At 38.0% G+C, this 14,231-nt stretch overlaps 1 protein-coding gene across 12 annotated transcripts in view; it reads right to left on the bottom strand.

Annotated features, from left to right (window-relative positions):
* FHIT (fragile histidine triad diadenosine triphosphatase) overlaps window positions 1-14,231 on the bottom strand; it is a 531,998-nt gene that overhangs the window by 403,945 nt on the left and 113,822 nt on the right. For all 12 annotated transcript variants that reach the window (XR_013955445.1, XR_013955446.1, XR_013955447.1 and 9 more), the window contains one exon: window positions 309-430. Coding sequence is in view for 5 of the 12 variants with exons in the window: in XM_080605803.1 (XP_080461929.1) it covers window positions 309-430 (122 nt within the window). In the remaining 7 variants the exon portion in view is untranslated. The remainder of the gene's footprint in view (window positions 1-308; window positions 431-14,231) is intronic.

Below are 14,231 nucleotides of genomic sequence, written 5' to 3'. Positions count from 1 at the left end.
ATGTGTTATTTAGCATAATATGAAATTTAAACAGTATCATCTCAGATACACTTCAAAATGCTTTTAGTAGCACCTGGTTGTTTATACATCTTCTGTGGTGAAAAGGTCAATAGAAATTCACCTGTAAGGTCACAGTTGCTAAGCAACCCTTTTCGGCAGTTCTGCAACACCAATCAAGTGTATTATGTTCCACCGCCTGGTTTCAGAATAAATCCGCGCAGATCCTACCTGGCCTTTGGAGCACGCGCCAACCTTCCTCAGCTTCTCCACAGAAGCACCCATGGCCAAGGCACTGCTCAAAAGGATACGGCCTGGGACCACCGGCTTGCGGTTCACAAGAGCAAAGGAGAGCTCAGTCTTCAGGAAGACCACGGAGGGCTTGATGATGTGCTGCCCAAATCTCAGCATGATGAATGTTAATCTCTGGGCTCTGAAAGAGACAACAGTTAAGATAATTATGAGACTGACTTTGTTTTTCTTAGCAACAGGAATACGACAGCCAGGTTGTCTGGGTTGCTTCTGAAAGAAAGTGCCTCCTGGGCTCACCAAGGTATCACCAACCTTTCCAAAAATATCACTCGTGGAGGGGTGACTTCTTTCCAAAGCATGATTTTTACATTGATTTCTAAAACCAATCATCTTGGTTGGGCTACAAAATTTGGGACAGAGAGTTAATTTCTTCCTCCCATTTTCATGCCTTGTGTATTATATACATTTTGAGTCATATGTGCTTAGAAATGCACAAATAATATTTCACATGCCCTTTGTGAATCAATGCACACAGAGGCTTCCAAAATAAAGAAATTAAATTTTCTAAATCAACCTGTCCACTAAATACCTTAACTGAAGAAATACCAGTGAACTAAGAAAAACAAATTAGTTGGTCATTTTCTGTCCATGCTTTCCAATTTGAGCAACTGACATGAAGATCAATAACTGTATGCAATGTTTTCTCTTAAACAGAGAACCAAAGATTCCGACTTTCATTCACTAAAATTTTCTCGTCTTTTGGAGAGAATGAAAATCTTGCTTAAATAACTAAGGCACAATCCTAACAGTATCTATTTTAGGTCTTTAAGCCCTAAATTATTTAACGTATTTAATTCAATCAGAAATATCCAAGATGCTGCAGAGTAAAATACGAAGTTATGAAAAATTTCATGTGACACAATACTTCAGACACATCAAAAGCATTACAATAGTATTACCTTGCTTGAACGAAGTGACTCATCAGAAAATTCAGTTTTATAAGTTACTTTGATGGAGGAAAAGACACTATTAGAGTCAAATGGGGTCTTTTGCTGCAGTTTTTTTCTTGCAAGCCTACAGTGTTTACTAAGACTCAATCGCCTGGATACATACATTTCAAGTCCTTGGCACAGATTCCATTTTCACGTGGTTCTTGATCTAAACGTTTTCTTGTAATTTAGTGTCCCACTCCTTCTATCTGCTTAAGCAAAAGGTACAGGTATATACACCAAACCCATCAAAGTGCACGCACTTTGAAAGTGTATTTGGGAAGTGAAACATACTTGTTCTTGGAAGGAAGACCCAGCTTTTTCAGCTGATTCCACAGAAGTACTCAACTAAATTATATACTTGTTATTTATACATATTAGAAATATTATATATACATTAATATCCTGTGGTGGTTTTACTCAGGTGGGCAGCCGAGTTCCACCATGGCTGCTCTCTCACTCCCCATTCCTCTTTGAGGAGGGGAAGAAAATATGACACAAAGAGCTCAAGGTTTGAGATAAGGACAGGGAGATCACTCAACAATTATCATGATGGGCAAAACAGACTCAGAGTAGGGAGCCAGTAAGATTTATTGCCTATTACTAACAATCTAGAGAAGTGAGAAACAAAGGAAAGAAACCAAAAGCGCTTCATCTCTGCCACTCCTTCTTGGTCACTCTCGTCCCCTGCGCCGTGGGGTCCCTCCCACGGGATGCCATCCTCCCTGAACTGATCCTGCTTGGGCTTCCAACAGGCAGGAGCTCTTCAAGAACTGCTCCAGATATGGGTCTGTACCACGGGGTCCATCCATCAGGAGCACACTGCTCCAACCTGGGTCCCCCACGGGCAGCAGCTCCTGCCAGGTCACCTGCTCCTGCGTGGGCTCCTCTCCACAGGCTACACGTTTGGCCTGGGGCCTGCTCCAGCAGTGGCCCTCCACAGGCCGCAGCCTCTGTCAGTGCAGGTCCACCTGCTCCACTGTGGTCTCCTCCATGGGCTGCAGCGTGGAACCCTGCTCCACCATGGTACTCCACGGGCTGCAGGGGGACAGCCTGCTTCGCCATGGTCCTCAACACAGGCTGCCAGAGACTTCTGCTCCGGCACCTGGAGCATCACTCCCCCTCCTTCTTCACTGACCTTGGCACCTGCAAGGCTGTTTCTCACTCTCCCAGCTGCTGTGAAGCAGTGTTTTTTTTTGTTGTTGTTGTTTTGTTTGTTTTTGTTTTGTTTTGTTTTCTTTCCCTTTCTTAAATATGCTCTCACAGAGGTGCAAACAACATCGCTTATTGGCTCGGCTCTGGTCAGCAGTGGGGCCCTTATCTAACATGGGGCAGCTTCTAGATTCTTCTCACAGAAGCCACCTCTATGGCCCCCTGCTACCAAAACCTTGCCACGTAAACCCACTACATATCCATACAATAAAAATGTATTTCTCTCTCCCTCTCTAACTCTGAGGATTAGGAATTGTATTTGTATTTAATAGTGGGCAACTAATTAGACCTTAAGGCCTCTATTTAACACCTCCACTCAAAAGACGTTAAATTCATGGGAAATCTTAAGTGTTCAATATCTAAAAATGGAAACAGCTAGTACCACAAGGGATTAGGTAGAATGTACCACTATGATGGAATGCAGCCCAAATTCCGAAACTGAAATTTGGGTTTACCTGAAGTCAAATGATGTATTGCCAGCAGCTGGTACTGCTCCAGCAGCCAACCTGTGCCAGGCAGGGAGGAGGCAGAGTTTCCTTCTTCCTACACTGGGCCTACAAAGACCGGTCACCACAGGAAACCAAGGCCATAATTATGCAGCTCTCCACATTGTCACAGGCAGTTTGTGCAGCCTGAAGTGATCATCTGGAGGTTATGTCTGCAATACACAGCAAAACTGTAAAGGAAAAAAGTCTCTTCAGGGCCTATCAGATACTGACCATAATTTCAATGCTGGAATGTTTTTTTTTATTAAAATTAACCAGAAGCTGTATTAGGAGAAATAAATATCCAAAGTTAATATTATATATATATATAAATAAATATATAATATATATATATAATATATACTTCTTCATTTTTGGAGACATATTCAAAAAAGATTTTATCAGCTGAGCTGACAACCTGCATAAATACACTCAACACATTTGCCAAAATAAACATACGCAGCACTATTTGGCATAGAGTTTGGGTCACCACTGCTCTTTTTCTAATCTTAATGAATATTTTCAATTCTTTCAAAGCAATAAAAATGCATTTTCTGAAAATTCTAGATGGATCCACACACAGTAACCGCAGCCAGCAGAATTTAGATCAACCATAACACATGGTCTTGATATACCTACTGCATGCATCCAGGAAGGGTGAGTGCAATAAAAACACTGGCCTCACACCTCCCTAAGCAAGAGTCTGAAAAGTCGGGTTACAGCACAACTGGTCTGACCCAGAACCTAGAGCTGAAATAATCATTAGAACATTTTGAAATTTCACGCATAAAATGAATGTATTAAATGCTTTTATATTTGCTTACTCTATAATAATATACCTGATTAGTGTATTTCTTTCTCTTGATTCAGACTAAACAAATACCGCATGTGTTTCAAATGTGGAATGGTTTTATTGGTTGCACTATGTAATACTGCAGACCCCCCAGTGCTCTCCTCTCCAATTATTAAAGGGGATTATGAGATTTTTTTCTTAAACAATTACTCATTATCTATTAGATATTATTTAAGCTGTTTTCTTCCCTAGTGATCCTTTGTATTTTTTCCGTAAAGCCTGATCATCTATGCTTAGTACCAATACAAATGCTAAAAAAACATTAGGGAAATGAGTAATGGTTGTAACTGAAAAACCCGTGGCTGTGTAGCAGCACGCTGCAGCAAGGCTGGAATATTCCAGAGTGCAGTGAGGCAGGAAACTGCTACCAGCAGAGCAGGTTCTCAGTCATCTGAATTCTACCTGCTTATTGCTTGAATGACCTGTAAACAAGCAGAAATTGATACAGTACAGGTGTATGCATGCAGGTCATGAGATGCAAACAGTGTGTGCACAAGGCTTCCCAGCTGATTGGAATCACCTCACTAAGTCTGTTCCCCTGGGGATTTCCATTTTTCACATAATGAGAAGGTCATTGCCAGCTAAAACCATAATCTAAATATAATTTGTGAAAGATGTTTCTTCTTTAATGACAGTAGTCTTTCTAATCCCAGTAATAAGGAGGACAATTAGGTAGTAATGTTAGAAAATGAAAGAAATCCATTTCTAATAAAAGAAAATTTTGGCTCAGTTTAACATAGTTTCTATTCTGACTATTCAGATGGAAAGTGTATTTACTCTTCTTCATATTGCGCTTATATATTACATTGCCTTTTTCATCTCCCTCATTTTCCTAATTAAATTTCCTTCAAGCTGTGTTCCTGTAGTTGTAAGTGGGAATATAGTGTTAAAGGCTAATATAGCAAGTGGACTAATTTTACAGCCACGACAGATCTCAAATCTGTATATCCTCTACTAGAGGGGAAGAAACAAACAAACGAACAAAAACAAAACAAAACAAACCCTTACATTGGCACTCTACACTACACCCTGAAAAAAAAGAGTGCTAAAATTAAGAAAAATGTTGAGATGCACTGACATATTTTCAAATATTACTAGTTTGGTAAAATTTCAAGAACGGTCATATTATATTTGCCCAGCCTCTACAAATGCTACTCATACATTTAATGTAATTTTTAGAAGATATCTAAACGTAGGTGTCAATTCTTCCAATGTATTTGGTTTGGGGGGCTGGGGGTTTAGTTTTGTGCTTTATTTTTTTTAGATCATAGAACGGTTTGAGTTAGAAGGGACCTTTAAAGATCACCTAGTTCAAACACCCTGCTGTGATACCTTCCACTGGATCAGTTTTCTTGAGGTCCAATCCAACCTAGCCTCGAAATAGCAGAGGGTGTAGAAATGTTGGTGTCAAATACACAAAATAGATGTATACTTGTCACGTGGCATCGCCATAGTCAAAAACCAACAGCCTGGAATACCTTTGGAAATGACTTTCTTTGTAGTGCCCATAAGGAGTGATGGCACTAATTCTTTAGGCTATCTTCCTTCCTCTACAGACCTCCCACCTGGATGCTTACTTGAGGCAGTGCTGGTACTCCATAATGCCCTTTTATTTTATCGTACAGTTAACTGTCCTTAGCTAGGAGGTGTTGAGGTCACCACCTGCTGAGAACCAAGCTCAAGGCTTGTGCTGAACACTTGCATTAGCAGTGTTCTAGAGAAGCTACAAATTTGCTTGTAAGGACAGAACATAAGATAATGCAAAATGGCTGCTCACTTAAAATGTGTATATTGAAAAAAGCCAATTATAATACCATTATCTCTCTGTTCTAATGTATATGAATATTTCAGAAACAAGGTGAGGAGTATTTTTTAATTTAAAGTTTTCCATTTTACTATATTAATGTGACGTGTTCATGAATTTTGACAATCCTTATTCTGTTACTCAATTTCAATGTTAAAACACAGCAAAATGGCAAAACTAGTTGTTGATTAAAAAAAAAGTTTTACATAAGCCATTTTGGTTTTGTGTGTTGTTTTTTTTTTTCTTAATCTACAAGATAAGACAACTTATGGAACACAATGTGGTTAAATGATGCATATCATCTACAGTTAATGATGCTTGTGGCTAACTTCAGATTTTCCTATGGCATTTCCTAAGCTGCCCTTTATCCCCCACAATTATATCCTTAATGTATATTTGGAATTTTTCCCTCTAAAAGGTGTGATTGTGTGGAGAGAGATATTTCTACTTAGACGTCTGAATTCTTCATCACATTCAACGAATGTCATACAATGAAGAACTGCCCTGCATGCTATCTCCTCTCTTGTCGTGCTTTACCGTTTTTTAAATTATTCCCTCCCATTGCTGCTACTTTGTGAAGATGAAATCCACACAGTTCAGACTATTACTTATTTAACCCAAGCACATAGCAATGAATTTTCTTGTTCCTAGTAGTGAGAATTTGCCACTTTGATCAAAGAGTACTTAAAAACAGTAATTTAAAAAAAATGTTATTTTAAAATTTGTCATTTTTTCTACTATCCCTTTGTCCCTACAGTGGGTATGTCTCAGCATCCTCCACTCCTACCCTTGTACAAGATTTAACTATATATTTTGAATTCTTCCAACTCCAGAAAAAGGCCTCTAATTAAAATAAAACAACGAAAAAAGACTATGTCTCTGCCAGACAAAATATAGTATCCCATTGCTATTTCTGTTCTGAAAAAAAGCCAAGAATTATTATAAAACTAGGAAAGGTGCTCAAGCATCTGACAGCCAAAGCTTAGTTTCTCTCAATGGGGTTAGTATTTAATGCTCTACATAGCATTGAAGGGAGAAGCTTGTGTAGATTGTTTTCCATTTTCACCACCCACAGAAGCTACTGAACAGAAAGCCCATTAAATGTGATGCATGCAACCAGTCCTGGCGGTGTTGACAGGGAGTGATTTCTTACATCATACACAGATTATGGTGGACTTGAATCCACTACAAGTGGCTTCACCTGCTTAATCTAGCAGCAAAGAAAACATCAAAATTATTACTATTTAAACATCGTATTGTTTTCTTAGCATAGTCAAACAAGCTAAATTATCTGATCCCTTTCACCCGCGCTGCAGCAGTACTGTTTCCCAGCCCCCCCGGGGCTGTGTTTTTCCATTCTGCTCTCACTCTGTTGTCCTCACAGTCTTGCACCTGCAAGCTCCAGTACTGCTGCTACAGCAGATTTGCCTGGGGAGTGACCATGACAAGAATGACCCCTTTCTCCTCTTCTTCTCCAACTGCTTATCTGTAGCTCTTGGTTTACACCAGGAGACCCAAGAACATGTCTACACAAGGTTTGCTGACCAAGCACCACCCTGCCCTGAGCACAGCACAATCCAGGTAACACTAATAGCGTCATGAACAGGAACCTGATGGAGGCGTGATGAATGGATCCTGATGAAAACTACCTATTTTCTAATTATACTGATCTGACTGGGATACGGTTAACTTTCTTCATAGTAGCTTGCATGGCACTGTGTTTTAAATTTGTGACTGAAACAATACTGGTGACAGATGTTTTAGCTATAGCTGAACAAGGCTTTCTCTTTTTCTCCCATTCTGCCTACTCCTAGTGAGTAGCCTGGGGGTGGGCAAGAAACTGGGAGTGGACAAGAAACTGGGAGTGGACACATTCAGGACAGATAACCTTAACTGGCCAAGGAGACATTCCATACCACGTAACATCATGCTCAGCAGAAAAAGAAGATGGAACAATTTTTCAAATTTGTTCCTCTTCAGGCATTAAACTGCTTGTCTATGGCCCACACCTCCCTCTCAGTTATCTGGTCTGTCATTCCTATGACATTTACAGTCTTCATTAAGTAAATAAATAAATAAATAAGAAATTCAAACTTCCAGACACACACATCTTTGTTGACTGAGAAGGATACAGACACCTAAAAGGAAGCAAACAGCTCTGTAGCAACATTGTACAGCAATCACAACATTGACAGGGTAATCAACAAACACAGAATCAAGCTAGACAGCAAGAGCAATATACCACCTATAATATGCATAGAGGGCATAAATATTTTTAAATTATGTAGAATTATTTGTCAAATTCATTTCTACAACAAGCATTTTGGAATACAAAATAGGACTTGTTTGTTCCTTATAATTCAGGTAACGAGTGCAAAGTTATACACAATAAATGAAAAGATTTGTGGAGCCAAAAGAACTGTATAATCCATTAAACAAAGAAAAATGAGATCTGAGAAGAGTCATGAAAAAGCTAAGCACGTTTTACATACTTCAACTGTCTATTTGTATATTGTGTTCATTAGAAGATGACTCATACAGCATCTAACCATCCTGAGAAAATAATTCTGGCAGTGGAAGCTCAATGTCTGTCTGTGTGATCACATAACAGCTTGATTTTTTTCTTACATTAGGACTTGTTTCTAAATATCACATTAAAACACCCTTGCTATTTTGACTCCCTAGAAATACATGAAACTTTGCTTTTTCCAAACAAACATTTATTATGACTAACATGAAATAAAATTCCTGTCTTGCATTATACCAGAGTGGGTTTACGTCCATTTTATGCCAAAACACACAGCCATGAACTCAACACACAGCGATGTTCCAAGCGATAATCTTTTAAACAGAATCCCATTGCAAGACTGTTGATCTAGATCTTCACAAACTTCTTCACCAGACATTTCTACTTTTATCAGGGAAAAATATTAATACCAATCATGCCGTTTTCTAAAGCAGAAAGTTGAAAGGCAGAAAAGGAAAAATTCAAGGAAAGTCTACACACTATGCAACAACTGGCAGAAATTATACTGTGAAAATCCCTTCTTCCAGGGTGGCTACCTAGGGCTACCTTACATGCTAGAGGAACAATAGAAGATTGTGACATTTCTTGAGACATGTAAGTGTAAGGAACTCTCTACCCTAGGGAAGGTAGAGATGGGGGAAGAAGGTTGCTATTGAGACTAGCACACTGCACACTGAAAAATACAAGTTTAAGCTCATCTCTTTTGAGGCTGCAAACTAAGAGCTAACGTGATGGAACAGCTAGGAATATTCTTTTGCTATACCCTTCAGTGGAAAAAGGTGGCTTTAAAAATGCAGAGAGAAGAAAAGCTGTCATGTTTTAGCATTCTTATTTATTACTTATATAGCACTACATAAAGTCACTTTATAGGCTTTAGAAACACATACCAAGACTAAGTCTTCCCCTGAAGTGTCTTACTGTTTCCTTTGAGTGAATGTGATTTAGACATCTATAGTATTGGATAGAAGAGATGCGGTAAATAGAGTTGCAGAAGACAAGCTGCTTGGAGCTAAGTGAAAAGAGTCCATGGGGAGGAGAGAGAAATGGCTCTTACCAAAATTCTACGATGGTATTAAACGAAGAACAATCAGAAAGAGGGAATCAGATAAAATTTGTGCCATGGCAAAAGGCACACAACTCAGGGCCAGTACAAGAAATAGCATGAATACAAAAATCATGACAAAAGTAAGTGTGCAATGAGCAATAGATGTTGCATTGTAAGTTTCCAGTCACACTCAAGACTTTTTTTTTTTTTTTTAAACCTAAAACATCCTGCTACATGATCTCATGTGGCTCCAGGGATGGGCAAATTTAAGATAGGTCAACATGTTCACTGAGAGCATTAAAAAAATGTTACAGAGGTTTTCCCAGCAGCGTGATTTTTTTTAAAGCTTTCCAATATGTGGTATTAGAGCTTTGACTGTACTGTATTTAGAACATTCATCAGAAGCAGCAAGAGACAGGAATGATGCACTGTCACAATGCACATTATGACACTAAGAAACCAGTAGCGTCACTTCCAAAAAAATAAATAAAAAAATGTTGGATTCAGTACATACCTTAAAGATTGATCTACTGTATTATATTCTTTTGTCCTGATTGTATTTTGTACTTTAAACTTTTTGATACTTACCACCAGAGAAACTGACAGATTCCAAAAGTTTCGCTCTCTTCAGGTGAAACTACTTTAACTAAAGGACTGCAGAGTCAAAGTAAATCCAGTCTTACTAAAAAGAAAATTATCAACAGAAAGAATGAAACAGCTGGGACTTCTGGAAATCCAAAAAAAAAAAAAGAAAAAGTCCACACACATAATGGCTCCAGACCACACTTTTTCCCCATGTAAAGAAAAAATAATACATGAATAATAAAATAATAAAAAAATGATTCAAATTAAATCACATTTAATTTCATTCTGAATGCAACATGTTAATATTAGAGCATGTTTTTGCCTCTGTAATACTATGGATTTGCTATATTTGGAGCAATTCTTTCAATATTCAAGTTTCTCCACAAGCATTTGATCTTACTGAGTTAATAAATGTTTACACAAATATTTAAAGGAAAAGGCAGGCACTGTACTTTACCTAACAATTCCTACAGCATATAGGTTAAAAGAGTCATTTAATGAAAATGTATTTACATTTTCAGTTTTACATTTATATATAGCTAATACTAGGTAGTGGGCTCTTTGCCTTTATGTAAGGTTCATTTATGTTTAATGCTATATGTTGGAACCATTAAGACATCCCATTAGCCTTCATTTTACCACCTTATACATGTATGTGCACTCCAAAATAAAGCCATTTAAACCAGGTTTTTTTCATGGGTCCTGGAATTAAGGAAGTTTCAAATGATGTATATTCCCATGTTTCCCATACCTCTTTTTGTTCCCCCCACAAGAATAAGTTCTCCCCCATGATCCTTATAGCATCCCAGTCAGGTGAGTGACAGCAGTGCTGTAGTTAATTCAGACTTCTGCAGGTGACGAGCAGCCAGCCCAGAAGCACACACTGGCTGCTGCCAAACTGTATATATAACAGCTGGGAAGAAAAATACACTCCCATCTTGGTGAGCAGGATCAAGGCTGCTGCACGAAAAAAAAAAAAAAAAAAAAAAGACCATTATAACTATACAGTCTAATTATATAACTACCACCATGGTGGGCATACATACCTAATTATATACTACACAATTAAAGATGAACTACTGTCCAATTCTGACATTTATTTCTTTAAGAGGTTTATACAATAGTCACAGGCAAAATGTAAATGGGCATGACTTCCTTACAACTTCTGCTTCAATTAAACCAGTCGGACTGCAAACTGCATGAAAACAACAATAGAAAGAGAATAAATAGCTGTAAACAGAAATGGCTTGCATATCTTTCAGAAAATACAGACTGCACTTTCTGGTGAATAAGTAAAGAAAGGCGGTCATGAGTAAAGAAACCAGTCTGAGAAAAAGGCTGTACAGTGCTCTAGGTTTTACTTTCCCTCTCTGCACATTCCCTCTGATTTTCAACAACTCATGTTCCCTATATACATAGTAACTATAGGTAATATACACGTAAGTAACCAACTGTAGGTAATAGTATGGTGTCCTGATACAGCAACTGTGAAACTAAGGCTCTTAAATTGGAATAACAGAGAATGGAGAAATAGGATAGGATAGATGCACAACACCTTCATGCAACAGCAAGCTTTATCTAGAGTAAAATGATGAACACTACACTACCTGCTGAAATAGCAATCACTGCTGCGTGCATCTCCCAAGACACTTTCTATTTCAATATTTCCACCTGAAATTACTTTATTATGAGCCTTTTTCCACAGTAGATGTGAGATCTTAGTAAGTTAACCACTAAAAGGTATCATTCGGTTTTCTAGCTTCAGCAGGTGACTCTGAGATGTCAGGAAGTATAACCAGGATGTAGCAACTCCAGTATTTACTATTTGTTTAATTTTCACAAGAAAGAGAAGTCAAAGACAGTCTTGTCCATAATTTTTAAGTCAAATTTCAAAAGTATGCACGTAGGAAGGTATTTCCTCCTTACATTGTGCAGCATAAATACTGCAGGTAAGTCAAGATCAGAGAGGAATGTATTGCAGTAAATAGCCTAGACCTGCATTTCCAAAATGCTGGCCTGCACTTTTGGTAAGGTTGAAGAATTCTTAAAATGTTCTTTTAAACATAGGAAAAGTTTTAAGTATGCATGATTTCTACAAGTGTATGATGGTAATGGTCTTATGACATAAGTATGTCATCGCATTTACTAATTATAATTGTAACTGTATATGCACACCATTCTCCAGCTTGCTTTTTACTTTATTTTTGCCAAATATCCTGAAAAGCATGCAATTTAATCTGTCTGTGACTACTGCAAGGTTCCTGAATTTGTTTCCTTTTAGGCAGTTTCAATGATTATCCCTGGACCTAGTCTCACCGTATAGAATTGCATGAGTCACATAATCAAGCTATAAACCAAGCAAATAATTCTGTATGTTTCTGCTGCATTTCTGGCTTCCTTTCCAACTCCACATCACTTCAGGCATCAACAAAAATGTTTTAGTGTTACTCTTTTTAACTTTTCAAGATTAAAAAAAAAACACATTTATGGTCACATGGTGAATTGGAGTAACTGAGACAGTATTATGTTCTCATTTGTCAGTAAACTTGATAACATTTTAAACAAGAATTGGGTGCCAGATGACTGCTCTGCAACTAATTCTGGAACAAATTTCTGTATAATTTACTGAAAGTGCTTTGGAGTTCCTTGCCAGCAAGGCTTTCTAATAAGATATTCATGAGTAATTAGAAATCTATAGACATGATTAAATCTTAATCTACAATCTTCAGGATGAATGTTTAGGCTGAAGCTCAGCAAACTGGCAGAGAACTAAGCTGGAGGTCCCTCTGTAGGTTCAAGAATTTGGCTGGCATTTGTCAAAGCTGAAACTCTGATTTTTTTGTGAATTCCTCAGACTGCGCTGGTTTCCACCGGACAGATAACTTGTAAATCAGATTGCTAGCTCATTTCCACAACCATCCACTACAGCCTTGACTACTTGAGTACCAGGATCAAATATTTTACAGAAAGTGGGAATAAATCAGTTATTTCAAATTAAAAATTTGGACTACCATTGCAGCTGTTAAATAATGGATTTAATTTGCCTTCTCTTTATTATTTAGAAGAATATTTCCATGATCCGTATGTACTACACAAGCTACCCAGTTGGTAATTCTACTTAGTCAAGCAAAGTCCTCACTAACTTTCATTTTTCCCCAGAAGCAAGATGTTGTTCTGTAATAATGTCACAGCAATACCATAAAGCTCTGGGAATAACTGGTTCAGAGCAGCCCGGAAATGGTTACAGCTGTTAGCACAAGGGACCCTGACTGAAGCTACTGAAAATTTAATTTTCTCATGTTATAAGAAATTTATTTGCTTATGCAAGTGCATTTCATAGCCAGGACAAAGCCTCCCAACTTTCTACACCTAGAGTAGCCTTCCAGTTCCACAAAATCTATGCACTTGGCACAACAGCGGGAATGTAGTCTAATAACAAGCTACATGTAGGTTAACACTAAAAAAACATTTAGAGAAACTGCTTCTGTAAATAGCTAGGCAATTGCAACACACATGGCCACTGCTCTGATAAGCAGAGCCACACTGAAAAAGAAACATTTCACTTCTCTAATAATTGTCAGCTAAAGATTTCAGAGAGCTTTGGGAAAATATATAAATATACCCATCTTTAATGGAGAGACTCCCAGTCACTGTATTTATCACAGAATCACTTCGGTTGGAAAAGCCCCTTCAGACCATCAAATCCAACCATTAATCTAGCACTGCCAAGTCTACCATTAAACCGTGTCCCTAAGTACCACATCCACACATATTTTAAATAACTCCAGGGATGGTGACTCAGCTACTTCCCTGGATAGCCTGTTCCAATGCTTCACAATCCCTTCAATGAATAATTTTTTCCTGATATCCAACCTAAACCTCCCCTCGCACAACTTGAGGTCATTTCCTCATCCTATCGCTTGTTGCATGGGAGAAGAGACTGACCCCCATGCTGCTACAGCCTCTTTTGGGGTAGTTGTAGAGAGCAATAAGGTAGCCCCTGCCCACCTTACATACTTACTATATAAAATGTGGACACAACACATATAAACAGTCAACTAAAGTTTTCCTAAAGAAAGGAAAATTATTTTGCTAGATTCACACATGAATCTTTTGGGATGTAGAATGTCTTCACAGAGGAAATAAATCTGAATATACTAAGAAAGTAAATGAAAGTAAATTTGGGAAGATGCTGCTAATATATATAATAGAAAAAATAGCCAGCAAATTTTAAGCAACATGGTTTCTCAATTAATATTCATTCCCCAAATTAACTGGATCACAAATGTCAATATTCCCAATTAATCTTTCTCCGTTGCAAAAGTCAAGCAATCAAAAATTGACAAATATGAGAATTCAGATGGATTGTGTACCCCCAATTTATGTACAAACATTAAGAAACAGTCTAATAATAAAATCATACAGTAGAGCTTTCAACAGGAACCACTGTCTCTTCGGCTCTGCAAGTGACTCACTGAAACT

This window comes from Anser brachyrhynchus (genome assembly GCF_964034855.1).
Source record: "Anser brachyrhynchus genome assembly, chromosome: 10".
Lineage (NCBI taxonomy): Eukaryota > Metazoa > Chordata > Aves > Anseriformes > Anatidae > Anser > Anser brachyrhynchus.
The sequence above is the reverse complement of the archived record's forward strand: the minus strand, read 5'-3'. Positions and strand labels throughout refer to the sequence as shown.